Here is a 16,512-nt window from a genome sequence, read left to right as displayed (position 1 = left end):
GACCCCCGTGACCCCGACGTGATAAGGTGCCCGGCGGGGAACCCCCCGCGGCAACTAAAATTCCACTGCCGGTGCGCCGTGAGGAACACATTTGTCTCTTCTTAATTGTTTCTTTTAGTGGCAACCCTATGCAGGCTTCTTTCAGCACTGACGCGGCATTCAATTTTTCTTCATACCATGAAATTCTCATGAAAAACCACAACATCAACAACAAAACAGCATATCTGGCTCACCCCATCGAGAGTTCCTCCAGCTTGCACCGTCATCATCCTCCTCGTCCTCATGTCTCTTGTCCCTCCAGTTATCACTGGATGACCTGGAGAATTCTCGTTTTGTTGATCCCGTTTCTTCGTAACCCCTTGAAAAACTGCGCTCAAATTTCCTGCCACTGACGAAATCAGAAAAGATAACAGGGTTAATAAATACGGCGGATATATTGTAAGCTTTCACCCTCTTCCTCCACATTAACAGTCTGTCGCGTATGCATCCCCAATGCCAAAATAGAAGTACCACAATCACAAAAACAAAACTTTACAAAAATTGAAAAATGGAAAGAACACCTGAACACATTTCAAAATCAAATCAAAAACACTCTGGCAAACATTATATTATAAGTGTAAGTATGGACAACTGAAAAGCCAAAAAATTAGGAAAACTTAGATCAATAGAATATTCATTTGATCTTAGATGTACAGTCAAACCTGTGTAAGACGGAATCGCAAGGGAGCGGGAAAAAAATTCCGTCTTAGACATTTTCCCTCTTAGACAGGGGAATTTAGGGGGGGGGGTTCAAAGGCGAAGCCGGTGGGATCAAGGATCACTTGTCCGATCGGCAAGCAGTGGTTAAAACTTCACACCTCTCAGCTGCTATCTTGTCTGATAATGACATGCGTCAGTCTTGCATATCCAATTACCACCAGTGCTTGCCTTTCATAGGACCACTGTTTGACCTATTAAACACAGAAACGTTTGAACATCTCCTTTGGTTCCACCCTTAGTCCCACCCACCAATGCCACCCCTCACGGCCATCATGTAACAATGATTTGAGGAACTCTTTTCTCAGCTGGCCGTACGATCAGGGTGGTAGGCATTGGTCAATCTAATTTCACACCTCTGGCTTCTGGCTACCCAGGAAAGTTTTCGTAGTGGCTCGCTACTCGAGCACTCTGACGGGCAGTCGTGAGATTTCATACCCACACTATACTGACCATCTGCATCGCTCTGGGCTCACATGATGGGGTAACATCTACCCCCAAATTGCTCCCCTACTCCCCTTCCTTGCCCAACGGCATGGCCATGACGTTAAGTTTAGAGCCGACGGAACCAAACTTGCGAGTTTTGTTTCAAATCAGGGCTGAACGGGTAAAGCATTTTCCGTCTTAGACAGGTGAAACCCTCGGAAGGGAGTGGATTTTTCTTTCCGTTTCCGCGTTGGACAGGTTTCCGTTTTATACAGGTAATTAAAGAGGAATATAGCAAGGGGGGAGCGGGAAGATTCCATTAAGACAGGTTTCCGTTTTACACAGGTTTCCGTTAAGGCAGGTTCGACTGTATTCTAAAATGTACTCAATTGGTCGTCTTTCAGTAAAGATACACTCTTAAAAATGTGCATTATAAACAATTCTATTCTTAACTCAAAACCTTCAACGTTTATACAACCCACAAAATATGAGAGAATGTGTCGCAAATAAGAAGCCTATACAGGGTTTTACAACAACCACTGACAATACAAAAACAATTCCACCTCAACTTGTCCAAGTCATTATCGAAGTTCACATATCTGCGAACAAAACCATAAATGAAGTACAACAATAAGAAACTATTCGAAGCACTGCAAATAAAATCAAGCCAGTAACTTACACATGTTCCCAACCATCCTGTGTTGAGCGACTGTACCCAATGTCTCCATTCTCCATAGCTCGTGGATTATAGCCCTCCCCACGACCACGTCCTAAGACAACGAAACATCCGCAGATAGAGCTTTCATTACTTTAAACAACACAACAAATTCCAAACAAATGCATCCTTCTTCAATACAACACAAAGAAAGCAATCCCATGACTTTCACACATTTCCCTTTCCAATAGAACTAAAAGAAATCAATATATAAAAGGAAATTGTAAGCCTGAAAGACATACTACTTAACAGTTGCAATGAGAATAAAAACAGATTATTTTTAAAAAGCACAAAGAAATAGTCTACCCATCAAAGTTAATGTCTGTCACTGTCATTACAACGCTTAAAATTTATACTGTAGAGAAGGCTACACAAAAAAATCTTTACAACAAAATTCTTTTAAACCATAAAAACACTATCATGAAAACAATTCTTTTCCTGAAAAAAATGACACTCGTGACCATGAATTTTGAAACAATTTGTTGTAAATCAACCAAGGAATCAAATTCTTTTTCTTCCAATATCAGACAATTACACCAACACATGAGTCAACAAATGTGTGCCCTTGTAAGTACAAAAAAAAGTATGGTACAAACAAAAGGAAAAATTTTAACCCTCCCATCCCCCCTCCAAGAGTGCTCTCTGGGGAAAGAAAACCACTTATGGGGACAAAAAAATTTTGGAAAGATCATCCCAAGGGACATATTTAGAAGACAAACCAAGAATGACAAAGCAAAAAAAAAAACAAAGGATCCTACTCACCTCTCCCCCGGCCCCTGTCCACAGTCCCCCCACCCCGGCTGACTCGGAGTGGGGGGCCACTGGGCCGGCCAGCCGCTCTCAACACCACGGTACTGTTAAATCCTTGTGAGATAAGGCGCTGAGGAAAATGGGGAGGGGAAGCAGATTGTAAGAAAGAATCACATAATGGCGGAAACTTTTTAAAATTGTTTTACGAAATAGCACTGTTCCAATTCAATTTTTTGGGGGGGGGGTCAAAACAAATCTTGCTTACACCAGATACAAAAATCTTGTCCCTGGAAGACTACCAAAAAAAATAATAAAGTCATACCTTACAAACATTATCAGTGGCAACAAATTTTTCACCAAATCATGAACATGACAAGCTATATATATATATATATCTCTCTCAGAAATTTCATAAATCAGGAAGACTAAAAAGCTTGTAAATAACTGAAAATGAAACCTTCACACAAACAACTACAAAACACAAAAAAAGATCCTGCCTGCACTAGGCCCTAAATTTCAGATGCTTCCTAATACTTCAAATCACTCCGATATCCAGGAATTAAACTGGGATTAAAGAACTAATATCCAGCAAAGCCTACACAATACTTTTCCTCTCATCCATTAGGCCAGTTGCCATATACATCTTTTGCGAGATTTCTCTATTTTTTTCTACTTTTCAAGATACAGATTACAGACTATATCCCAAATCTGCCTGTGAGGTACTAGGCCATAAATAATAGCCTTTTGCACATACTTTTTTCAAATATAACGAGGATAAAAATAGAAAACCAAACCTGTTCATCTTCAGACAACGGCATCATAGTCATTGGTTTCTGGATATCTTTGGAGAAAATTGTCAGGTGTTTCCGGACCTGGTCGGGGGGAGGGCTAGACTCAGAGAACAAGGATAACATTTCTTCTCTTCCATAGCGATAGTCTGCTAACTTGAACTTGACACTACATGTGGGGGTCCCAGACCCTGCATCAGACAGGTCTCGCAACCTGAACAGTAGGAAGACAAGAGGATGAGACGAATTAAAACACTGAACATTCTATCAAAATGTTTTATCGTCACAGACTGAAAACAACAGTGGGACAAGTAATATTAAAAGTAAACAGAAGTCAATAAAAACTCCAAAAAAGACAAAGTACAGAGGTTATCGCAGATCATGAAGAACTACAGCTACAACCAGTACTTACTGTAAGCTAATTTTTAAACAATAACAATTTACATAGGGATACAACGTCTGCACAATAATTACAATTATCATAATTATTGTCCCCGACACCATCCATTGTGACTTGTCCAGGAGAAAAAGCATGTCTCTTAGACAGGTGGAGGTCTTGAACAGCGCCATTATGATATATGTTATAAAATAAAACAAACCAGGTAAAGCGGGAAGTGGTCATTTGTACAAGTGGTTATCTTGGACAGGTGACCATTCAAGCAGGACCAACTATGCAAGGGTATACTTTTTCCAACTTATATATAATGTTCCTACATTTATAAGTCCTACGAACTGAATGCCTTTATCAGAAAAAGATGATTTACAATTTTCTAAAGTAAATCTTCACAAGACATGGAAAAGCCTTTTTTTAAATTCCTTATTCCCCACACAGTTAATGAGAAAAAAAAACCCCATAAAATTCATAACTTACCACTGTGGACCAAATTGCAAAGCCATTTTCAACTGGTTTGAATTATGAACTTAACTCCGGGCAAGCAACTTCAATGCTATGATGAGGATTGAAAACACTGAAAAAAAAAAAAAAAGATGTTATCATTATTCAGTCTACTAAACTGTACATACAAAATAAAGAGTTAAAACTTTCCACCCACGCAGCGCGCAGAACGCGCAACCCTTGTCCCCACGGACCAGGATACAGATGCCGTACATCAGTTACATTTGTATCTCGAAAAAAATACCCTAACCATTATTAAAATTTCAGCATACTGAGAAAATTAAAAGTGACAATCGCATGCTCACCAAAAAAGGAATTAGACTCGGAACTGAGAACATTAGATCTAGCTCATTCATCACCCAAATACTCTTCATGGCGTAAAAATAAAGCAGCACTCATACTAGGTCTCCTCGACATTTTTCAAAAGAATTTACTCCAATTGTTATATGCAAACTGATTTTCGACCTCAAAGGCCACACAAACAATTTAGAAAATAAATTTAACTTTAACATGTCCGTATGCCAAAAAACGAGATCATTTCAGCAACGTTTTTGTTGCTATATCACACCGTCACCAATCGGCATACGGTGGGGAAAAGGGACGGCTTCTTACCGTCGCCTATCGGCATCCGTGGGGGCAAAGTTTTAAACCTGCCTACAGAAGAATCATTACGAAGGCAACAAGAAATTCCTCCTTCCAAAGGTTTCAGTCTTGTCTTCAGTAAGATAACTACGTACAGTCGGTGAGAAAAAGAACAATGACAACAATCAAGTGATCAGACTGAAAAAAAAAAAGACTGACAGAGACTGCCAAGAGCAGCATAGAAAAATTATTTCACTGTAAAATCTACTGTTGACAGATTATGGTTAATTTACTTGACTGAACCTCTCCCTAAGGCATAAACTAAAGACTATACATAATCATGCAATTTAACAATTGTGTCAGAGCAACAGTGACTCAAATTACACACAACAAGCTACTCAGTAGCTGATCAACAATGACGACCAAACCCAATTTTTCTGTGTGACAGAATTTTGAAACATTGTGAATGTGCTCTCATACAGTACCATGAACAGTTTCCATCTGCTCAAAAGCTACCCAGTCAATGACCTTTTGTTCTGATCCCATACAAGCTTGGTTTACTGTGACCATAACGCCTTGGGTTAAACTTAAACATCCATTTGCAATAAGACATATTTCAAGATGCATCCATTTCATACAATAAAAATCACGACTAGATCTATAAGTAAAAGAAGTAGTGAAATAGAGATAGCTGACTAGTTTCAAACGACATTTAGAAGTTTGGATAATAATAAATATATAAGGTGTATCATGTATTGGCATAGACTGGCCCCGCAGAAAATTGCATTTTTGAAACAGAAAAATTGCAAAAAATTGCAAGGTAAACTGCCTAAAAATTGCAAAAAATTGCAACCCTCCCATCCCTGGTGCATTAATACGGGCTTAACATTTTTAGTTTAAAAACATGACAATTTGAGTACCGGTAGCATAAAAGCAAAACGGCCTTTTAAAAAATCATGACTCGCGATACAAATTTTATTAACAAGATTTCCTAGTAACAACACTCGAGTACGTTAACAATAAAGTTATCAACCAAATATAATAAATACCGCGTGACACAAAATAACGGAACCCTCGGTTTTCGTAATAACTTTTAAATGAAGGCATAAAGTTTGACCAAATTTAGTACATACCGGGTACTTGGTTCTTGTAAAGATCTAAAAGTGTAGTATGAGCTATAAAAACAAAAAATTTGATGGGGGATTTTCGAAACAACTTCTAAATGCAAAATTAGCTTATGCTCCAATCAATTTAGATCCTGTTCTATTTTTCTCTAGAAACCTTCGATACACCAGTAATCTGTGTTTGGATCTATTTCAGATATTTTCTTTTTTAAAACCAGTATGGTATTGTTTTAACACGAAGTCAAATTGTAAAATACAGAACATTTTTTTTCAATTTATAAACAATAGTAATAATAATGCAGATCATTTCTATAGCGCCCACTCCCGTGTGAATGCAGCTTAAGGCATTTTACATAATATACATACACGGTAACCGGGCACCTGGCCTCAGTGTCTATGTACACAGTAACCGGCAACCGGTGTCACGTACACGGTAACCGGGCAGTTCAGAACTCCAAGTTCAGTTTTTGTCATCCGGTGTTGCCTTCAACCCAAGCCCTCTTCCAACTGTACCTTTAAATAAAAAAATCAATAATCCCCCAATTCCGGAGCCTTATGCTTCGCAGCTGACAAACTTTGAATGACCTTTGGTGACCCCAACCGGTACTCACAATGTGATGCGAAAGCACAGGTTCACTGGCCGGTTATGATGGCGAGCCCGACAAGACGCGTAATGTACTTGTACATGAATGACTTTCTTTTTTTTACAACAAATGACAGCACAGGACAAATATTGATTTATTTTCATTCCGGTTACCGTGTACGTAGATATTGAGACTAGGTGCCCGATTACCGCCGTGTATGTAGACACATGCATCATGTACGATTACGAACAATATTAACACAAGCGCGCGCACACACACACACACAACATACACACACACACACACGTACACCTTACACGCGCGCACACATGCACACCACACACTCGCACACACCTACTTTCTAGCACACGCGCACACTTACACACATTAGATCTATAGGTGTAGTATCTTTGGTCTCAGTTTGTGTTGTATAATGTATTCCGGCCTGAAGTTCCGGTTATAGCTTTTAGAGTACGCCCAGTAGACTAGAGCTGGGCCGAAACCATAATTTACGTAGGCCTATCGCCATCGGCTCTGTACTCGCACCATTTCGTATTAAAAATTCTGTTCAAATTAAAGCGTTGATATATTTTTGCCTAAAATTGCAAGAAATTGCGAAAATTGCAAAAAATTGCGGGTTTATTGCGGAACTCTACGAAAAACGCGGCCGCAAGTCCGCGATTTCCTGCAGGGCCAGCATAGAGTTCATTTTTATTTATTCTTTTTTTTTAATGTCCCAGTTTTATACTCAGCATCTAAAACAATACAGCATCAGACTAAACCTATACATGATCATAGCAATGCTAATGAAAAATTAATTTTTCGCTTTAGTCCATTTTTATTTGGTACTTAATTAAGAAAGTTTTCAATTCTAAGAATTTTTTAATATGCTTTTTGAATTAAAAGAATCGGTTCATGAATTTAAAAAAGTTAAAGGGTTATGAAGGTCGGCAAAATATGGATGACCCACAGAGGAAAAAACTCCAAAACAGTGGACCACATAACAGCAGACTGTAAGAAAATCAACGACATATCAGTAATTAATTGGAGTGTTAGAAAGAAACTTGGCCACCCAATGAGTTTTTGGGTGGAGAAATTATTTCTGCAGTCAAATTTACTTACCATTTCATAGTTTTATTTCGTTATAATTAAAACTTTGGTGCATATATTATGATTTTGAGAAAAAGAGGTGTGGGGATGAGAGCATTTTATTTATATTTTATAATTATAGCATCGTATCACAACATGGGTTCTTTAAGAATATGTTGGCAGCATGACTAAATAGTGGCAAAGCTTTCTTTGATGACTTTAGACCATGCCAACTATAAAAATAATTCAATTCAATCTAATATGACGTACAATCAAAAACCTTATTTTCCTGTTGAGGCGCGAACACCCCGACGCCTCCGAATATCCCCATTGCGATGTTACAGGGAAACAGAGAGAAAAACAATCAGATACGCACGCCCGATATTGCCTTATTTCATGTGACCAATGAACAGGCTTGAAATAATCATGCAAGGATGTATGTAGGTCACATACATTTGCCGAGGGAGTGAGGGGGAAATGGTCGGTCTCAGTGCGAAGCTACTTTAGACAGGGGGTAGTGGTACATTTATGATAAATTCTAAACAACTACTTGACACAGAACGTTCAAATTTGAGGACATTATTAGAAAAGACAGATCTATTACATTCTCGCCATTGAAAATCAAGCTCCATATAGTTTTCCTCATGACCCAGTCAATTGCAAGGTTGAACAGAATTGCTGACATATTGCATCCTTGTCTAACTCCTGTCTTTACCTCAAAAGCAGTAGTACTGTTTCCAACAACGCACTTGAAATTTTGGTAGAAGCTCTTGATGACCTCAACTATCTTGCAAGGGATTCCATAAGATTGTAGAATGTACCATACTTTCTCCATGCACACTGTCGAACGCTTTTTCAAAATCAACGAAGTTGGCATAAAGTTGTCTCTGCCATTCCGTGCACTGACTATTATTTTGCGGAGGGCAAAAATCTGACCTGTGCATCTTCTTTCTTTACGGAATCCTGCCTGTTCTTTTCTTAAGCAGCTGTCCACGGCATCCGACATCCGATTAATAATAATTATTAGTCTACTTTAAACAATTCAGCATTCAGGTTGTCCATTCCTGGAGATTTTCTTGATTTCAGGCAATTAACAGCTTTTACAATCTCGAGTTTCTGTGGTGGGTCAGAGCTGATATCCAGATCCAAGGTAACTTCCTGTATGTTTGGGGTGTCCTCAGGTGGAGGTTGGTTTACGACTTCCCTGAAGTGTTCTGTCTAGTGTGCTTCCTCTTCTTTCTCAGTTGTCAGCAGCTTGCCAGTCTTATCTTTGATTGGTCCACTCATTCAACCGTGATACTTGCCACATATTATTCTTGTAATCTTGTATACGTTGCTTTGTTCACTTTTAGCAGCCGCCGCCTCCTCTGCCTCAGTAACCAACTTTTCCATTACTTCTCTTTTGCCCTTCCTGACCAGTCTTTTAACTTTCTGGCAAGCTTCCTTGTAATCCTCAGCCTACTTCTTTTGTAGCCGTAAAGATATAATGTGCGTCTTTTATTCCATAATACATATCCACACGGTGCTTGTGGCTAAAAATCCTTACAAGAATAAGACCAGGTTATTATCACACCGTATGTGTAGCATCATACAGGCAACCAGGAGCAGCAAATTTTGTCAACTAGTGTGACGTATATGAAACGGCAGAGAGCCAAAAATTACGGATTTTCATGACGTACAAGGCATGTCACAAGGCAATAAAGAGGTTAAATCGAGAATCTAGGTGATCTTTTATGGTTTAGAAAACAAGTCATTTTTATTGAATTTTTGTTTACCTAACTTTTTTTGTTGTGAAATATTTGTCGCTTTTTTACATGTGCTGGATTTCATGGTAAGGGTGGGAGAGACAAACAGGGCTTGTTTTTTAAATAAAATTCTCCTGTTGTACTGTTTTGCGTTCAATTTGTGTTGTTTTGCTGGTTTATGAGCCCAATAAACACGAGAATAAAAAACAAATGTTGACATTTATTTTGTTTGATATTTTGCATAAATGTGTCACGGACGTAAGGATTTAAGACTTAGTGCTTTTCCCGATGTTCATGAGCCTGACAATTTTCATTTTAAATGGCATATTATGCTAGACTTTCTCAAAAATTTGCTACACCACACAATAAGTATGTTTTTCTAAAGTGATAAGTAAAAAAAAGGAAATCTAGCATCGGTTTGAAACGGCAACAGAGCGAAATGGCGGTAGTAAATCGTGGGACTAAGTCCAACATTTTGACGCGACGTGAAGTGCCAAATTTACTTCCAAAAGCGAAATGAATGTAAGTCTTTATGCTCAGACTACGTGATACTCATTTCTACACTGATTTTAGCCTTAATTTGCAAAAATTTAAGAAATTATTAGTAGATTCGAGAGTCATTTGTGATGCACCCCTCCCGAAGAGTCTCAGACATCTTACGATTGAACTCGGCATGTCTCAGAGATTTACGGAAAATAACAAACACAGACTTTGTGCGAAGCCGAGGCTAAAAACTACTTCCGTTTGGCACCATTCTTTCATTCTTTAGCGTCTTTTTCGATGAGGTGGATGTTTTATCTTGTTTTCAAAGTTTTTCCTTCAAAGTCTCTTACGTCCACAGCACATCAACGTTGGAATCCATTACAAATCCAACCTGGTTACATAAAGTACCACAAACTGAAATTTCAAAGTCCTCTGATTTCATATTTAACTGCACTACCTTGTAGAATTTATCATTCTGAGTATTTTGATACCAAATTTATACATATAACTTCATTTTTTACAAAGTTATGAACATCTGAAGTTGCAGAAAAATGTTACATTTTTATAATTGCAAAATGTCTACACTTTGAGATGTCACAATATTCTTAAACTAGAATGGACATTCACAAAAACTTATAGACACACACCTATGCACATAGAGAACAAGCTCAATGTTTTTCAGGGCTATCAAATAAGCAGAAGATGGAAATTTATTGACGCAAACATGGCTTTTTGACCAAAACGGCAAGAAATACAAGGGGAGGTTAAAATCAACACTCGCGACCGCCGGCTTATCGGCTGCGCACCTGGCCGCGCTGAAGGGAAGGAGAGAGAATTTATATGAAACCGGGGCGATGATGCCCTGCTTGCGAGCCGACGGGGAGCATCCGGTGCTTATTTGCGTATAATGGCTGTGTTATTCTTGAAGAGGAATGAATGGGCTTTCTGCCGATATATTTCCGTAGTCAGTCCGATCACGGGTTCCATAAAAAAACAACACCGAAAGTCTTCACACGCAAATCTCTTCTACTAATTCTTTAAGGACAGTCTTTAGAAATATATCACCGGAAAGAGCGTCTTCTCATTTTGAAATATCGATGAATCAGATTGCAGTATTTAATACCATACGCTCCCCTCCCCGTTCCTGTTCAACTGAGGTCACTCTAAAAATCAATACACGAAACGCGCGGCCGCTGCGGTGAAAACCTCGATAGTGTTCTTTTATCCCGCAAGATTTTGCTTTCAAAAGAATCGTTGATTCAAATAAATAATACCACTAAAAAGAGGAAAAGCTCCTCTTTCTTCAGGAATATCAAGTGTCTGTGTGTATGCATGATCACACGCTGTTTTAGGAGGGTAAAAATATGGGTTTTGGTCTCCGTGACAGTGCGCCACGGGGGCGCACGGCCAGTTTGCGGTACCTATGATTACATGCGTTATTTGTTATAATAATATTTATTTTGTTTATATTGATTAAAAGACTGCAACACAACGTGTAGCAAGTGTAGGAAGTAAATAAATGACGTTAGGAACAAAAATAGCACGTTCTTTTGTGATTGTCTTGTTTGATGGCAATGAATGCTTTGAACCGTCCAGATCTGTGCTGATGATGATTTCATGATCTTATAGGCAGTTCCGACTTCGGGAGACTTTTTTCAACTGATTTCTATTTCTTTTGTTATTTTCTTTTTTTTTATTGTTTATTTTTATTTTTATTATTTTCATTTATTGTGTACATAATTATTTTTGGTGCCCAGTGAATTCGATAAAATGGATTATTATACCAAATTGGTGATATTCATGGATTGGGTATTTGCACCAAGGTAAGGTTACATTTTATTCAATAGCTTTTTCCACAAGCCTTTGCAGTCTCTCTAACTAACATTTTTACATTCCTCTTTAAAAGACCTTTCAAGTGATGTAAAATTCATCAACCTTTGAAAAAGTTCAAAATCCTTTTAAAAAATTGGGAAAGTGGGAAATCTGTGGGTCCTCACCGTGAAATCCGCAATGTATGACTTAGGCTGTTCATTATTTTTTAAACAGAAAAGGAAAGATGCGGCTGTGACGCACAGCATTCGTCATGGAAACAGCAAAACAGTCCAGTACGTCACATTCAACGCAAGATTCTTGTGCGTCACCGGACGCTGAAGGCAATGACTACTGTCGTTTTTCTGTTTCCCCCGTTGCTTCCGTTGTTCTGGGGAAGCGGGTAAGGGGAAGTCACTCAAGAGAACAATTATATCCGGGCACTGCTGATGACCCGTTCAAAACAAAAGTGGGCAAAATTCAGACTTCCGGCACATCGCAAGGTGACGACAATCACGGCGAATGTTAAACAGCCGACCGAAATCGTAGATTTAGGAACCCGATGTTCCTTTCACGCATCGCGGCTTTTAAGTATTGAATAAACGACGAAAAGCAAAAAGATTAAACCAGCTGTGGTGATTCTACTGAAAAATAATGGTGTTTTCTGAAACACCTAGTCTGTGACGACACGACTGACCCACCAGTGATCCGAATTGTTCGTATATTTGCAAACAAATAAACCGATTTCTTGAGCAAGTTAACCTTCCTCGATGACAAATAGCATAGGATCAAAGCACACGTAAAAAAAAAGACACCCAAAAATACTAAATTTTGGACATTCTTGGAAGTTTGCATTGGTGTGCTCAAAATGACACTCCAGGAATCACAAAAAACTACCATTTTTGTCACAAAATTTACAAACTCAAGATTGTAATGCTGACATGGGGTCTGAAACTGCTAATGCAGGTTCTACATCCTATATTGGACATGTATTTAAGTTTTGGAGGAATAAATACTAATGCATCACATTTTATGCACACTAATGTGAGATGTGTGTGTTTTTCCCCCACGTTTTGGCAATGGCTCATATATAATATAAATATATATATATATATGGAAATATGAAAGCTGTAAATAAATGAGAATCCCAGCATTTAGCATCACAGACAAAGGGTCGCTTGTGTACTTCACTCTCTCAGTAATCCTACAGCTTGAGCCAATTGGACGTCTAACTTACTCTTGAAACGATCCAAACGAAAGGAACCTGATAAGCTCAAGTTAGAATCAATTGATATGCTCTCCTAAAAGTATCGCCACGGAGATAGTCTAGCCTGCAAATGATTTTCATTGAAAATTGAAAAGACTCAAAAGGCCACCACCTTGTTGATGAAAAGAGGGTCATTCATGTCATTTGTTTTGAAAAATGCCTCAATTCCCATCCTGGCGGGCATTAATTTATTACTACTTCAACTTTAACAGTTTGCAGTCACATCTCGCTGATTGGTGATGTTCACCACCCAGTTTCTTTGGATTTTCCCCAAAATTTAATGCCTTTGCCTTTGATGGCAATAGTTTTTAAGTCCTATGAACCTGGTGATGGCAAAGTGATAAAAACAATTTTACAACAGCAAATAGGGTCTGTAGGTTTGTACTGGAGTAGAACTAAAATTAAATCTAGATCTAGACTAGAGATCCAGAATCTAGATTAAATCAAGACCTATCAAGTTGTCTACATTTCTAAGTTTTGTCTAAGCTAAACACATTTTGGTGACCTTTGCTGCTCTGCTCTTCTGGCCTTGCCTTCTAACTGAAAAGCAATTAGAATTAGATAGATGAGATAGTAAAATATTTCGAAGTGACTATTTCTCCGAACGTTCGGAGAAATAGTGCCGATCTTTATTTCTCGGAACGGTTTCCGGCTTCCGGTCTCGTGATTTTTTGCCTATATTTATTGCGAGAGTTCGGCGCCAACTTTCATTCTGCCTCTGGTCTGGGAGGGAAAACCGCATGGCAAGCCCGCCTACAGACAACCTTCAGTAACACCTACCACACACCCACCACCATCATGCACATATACACACACTAACTAAACATGACCAGTGGGCAACTTTTGAACATATGACGAGCTGAGCTGTGGATGGAGAGACAGTGTGAGTGTGAGTGAAAGAGCGGGTGAAAGGAAGAATGTGCGAGTGTATCCACAGGCGACAGCAACTACAAGACGACGACATCGACCCCCCTGGCCTGGTCCACAGCTCACGAACGAAAGGAATGCAGCTCAGGCAGTGTTTTGCCTATATTATTGTCCATGGTTCGCAGGGTGCAAGGGAATGAGTGAGATTTTCTTTGTGTGTGCCTGTAGGGAGGGGGTGGGGTATGAAAGTCATGCGGATGGAGATGAGCCGCGGGAGAGAACACGGGAATTGAATGAATGAGTGAAACTGAAAGAGACGAACGACTCATGAGCCCTGGAGTGAATGGATCCTGTGTTTCTATTTTTGTATACTTTGAACTGTTACTGAATAAAGGCTGAAATAAAGCCCGAAAAACAAACACACACACACACACTCCTCACTCTCCACTTACTACCACACAGACACACTCACACACGCACATGCATACACACACACACACACACACACACACACACACACACACACACACACACACAGGAGCAAATTTTTGGGTCTATATCTATTTCAATTTTCAAGAGCTAGTCTAGAGATTTTTAGATGAGTGTAAAAACGTGAAAAAGAAAGGTTTCACAACAGAAAGAAATCAAAATTAGAACAGCCCATAAACAACAACAAACATTAACAAATAAGGGCGTGTGTCCACCTGTCTGAAGAAGATTTGCTGTTTTAACCCTAAATGTGCGTAATTTTTTTTTTTAAGTACAGGATATTAATGTAAATTATGGAATCACACACATTAACCCTCATCCTGCGGGAGCCGGGTGTATGTAGCCCGATAAGCCTATTTCGGCACCTCGCCTACGTTCTGGTCCCGAATCAGTGTAGCTCCTGGCTCAGCGCACGCGCAGCACGCATCCTCTTACGTGTCATTCGGGTCTCGAATCGGATCCCCATTCACGCAGGTCAAGTGTGTGTGCGTCAGTCTGCTTGAGTTTGTGTGCATTTGTGGCCTTCTTCTAGAACCGCCTGCGTTGGTTCGTAATCGAGGCATACGTCTCATTCAAAACATGCCAAGTTGGTAGCTCTAGATGTTCGTCCAATGAAATTATAGAAAAAGAAATTGACCCACATAGACATGAGGAGCTCGAAAGGATAGTCAGGAAACAAGACTTCCATTTTTCTATACAAAATATTTCAAATGAGCTTGATTTTGTATGAAATGATACTAGAATCAAATCTACCTGATAAAAAATAAGCTTGGTTGATAGTTTTGAATACCATTGTGCAGGTACAAAGAACAATTTGAGTGTAAAACATTCGGAAATTGACCTAAATTATCCCCTTTCGAACCTCAGGTCATTCATAACAACAAGAGCGTCCAGAAAGGTTATTCGAATGGGCGTAGTAACTACTCGTAATGTCTTATCAGCTTGTGAGAGGGGGTTATTCATGTGTTTGAAACACTTTATAAATAGAAAGCTATGAATGAAGGATAGAGCATTATTTTCATCATCGGTTAGTTTTAACACACTCCCGCGGTATTCATGGCCAAAACACACGTTTCCCGGCAAGCGCTGTACACCAACAGTACACACTGAGTGACCCCGGCATCTGGGCACAGACGCAGGATAAAAGTTAAGGGGCTTGCAAGTGTCAGTACATTGGTCGCAGCAGTGACAAACGCAGATGCCAGTTCTATATGTGTCGTTATCAATAACCCTCCATAGATAAATCTATAGATCTAGACAGCACATGAGTGAACACAACATATATTATATTAGGTTTAAGAGCAGCACCCTTCATAGGCAACACGTCATATCTGTAGCGAAAAACTGTTTGGAATTGTAGCATTTCTTTATATATAAATATTTACTGTGGACATTTTTTGGACCGATTGAACCATATATAAAAGAAAGATATAAAAGAAGTTTTATACCATCTAGCTAAGGCTTTTGTCAGAATGAGCATAGATGTGTGTTGCTCTCAGAGTATGTATCTATAACTCCAAAGGTCTAGTATTTAAATTCCTGCATGCGGTTGAATGATGCATTTGATATACATTTTGTCAGCTTTACTTCTCCTTTCATATTGAATTTTAATGAGAGTAATATATAATATGAATTAAATTTTGTTATATACCTGCATGTGTTTTTACGGTCCTGTACAGCCAAGGAAAATTTCCCTCTGGGATAATAAAGTACTAGATCTAGCTAGATATCTAGAATCTAGATCTAGATTAGATCTATCTTATCTTATCTTATCTTATCTTTCATATCTTATATGATATTGTATACGAACATTCATTGGTAGGCCTATACTATAATTATAGATCTTGAATATAATATCCGAAATTTGCGGGAAAGGATGAGATTTCAGAGTGTTCGGAGAAATAGTGCCCAGCTTTATTTTCCCGAACGTTAGGATTAGGAGAAGGCCACCCGGGGTGAGAATAGTGCAGGCGAGTCTTTTGGCTATTCTCACCCGGTGCGCGTTCACCGTTATAGCCTAGATCTAGATCTAGGCCAACAAATTTTGCGTTCACACCCTAAACCACAGAATTCTCCACTGTGATAACAGAAAAATTGTAGAATTCTGTGCCGTGAACAAACGTTCTATTACAACTGTAGCCTA

The 16,512-nt window shown here is 39.0% G+C and overlaps 1 protein-coding gene across 2 annotated transcripts in view; it reads right to left on the bottom strand.

Moving 5' to 3' along the window:
• Window positions 1-16,512, bottom strand: part of LOC101856464 (GRB10-interacting GYF protein 2) — a 60,332-nt gene that overhangs the window by 43,136 nt on the left and 684 nt on the right. For both annotated transcript variants that reach the window (XM_005108175.3, XM_035972367.1), the window contains exons 2-6: window positions 4,307-4,403; window positions 3,442-3,649; window positions 2,660-2,777; window positions 1,862-1,952; window positions 234-388 (exon numbers count right to left, since the gene is read on the bottom strand). In XM_005108175.3, coding sequence (XP_005108232.1) covers window positions 234-388; window positions 1,862-1,952; window positions 2,660-2,777; window positions 3,442-3,649; window positions 4,307-4,332 — 598 coding nt within the window. In that variant the 5' untranslated portion in view covers window positions 4,333-4,403. The remainder of the gene's footprint in view (window positions 1-233; window positions 389-1,861; window positions 1,953-2,659; window positions 2,778-3,441; window positions 3,650-4,306; window positions 4,404-16,512) is intronic.

This window comes from Aplysia californica, unplaced genomic scaffold, assembly GCF_000002075.1.
Source record: "Aplysia californica isolate F4 #8 unplaced genomic scaffold, AplCal3.0 scaffold00666, whole genome shotgun sequence".
In the NCBI taxonomy this organism is placed as follows: Eukaryota; Metazoa; Mollusca; class Gastropoda; order Aplysiida; family Aplysiidae; genus Aplysia; species Aplysia californica.
This window is presented reverse-complemented; position numbering and strand designations above follow the sequence as displayed.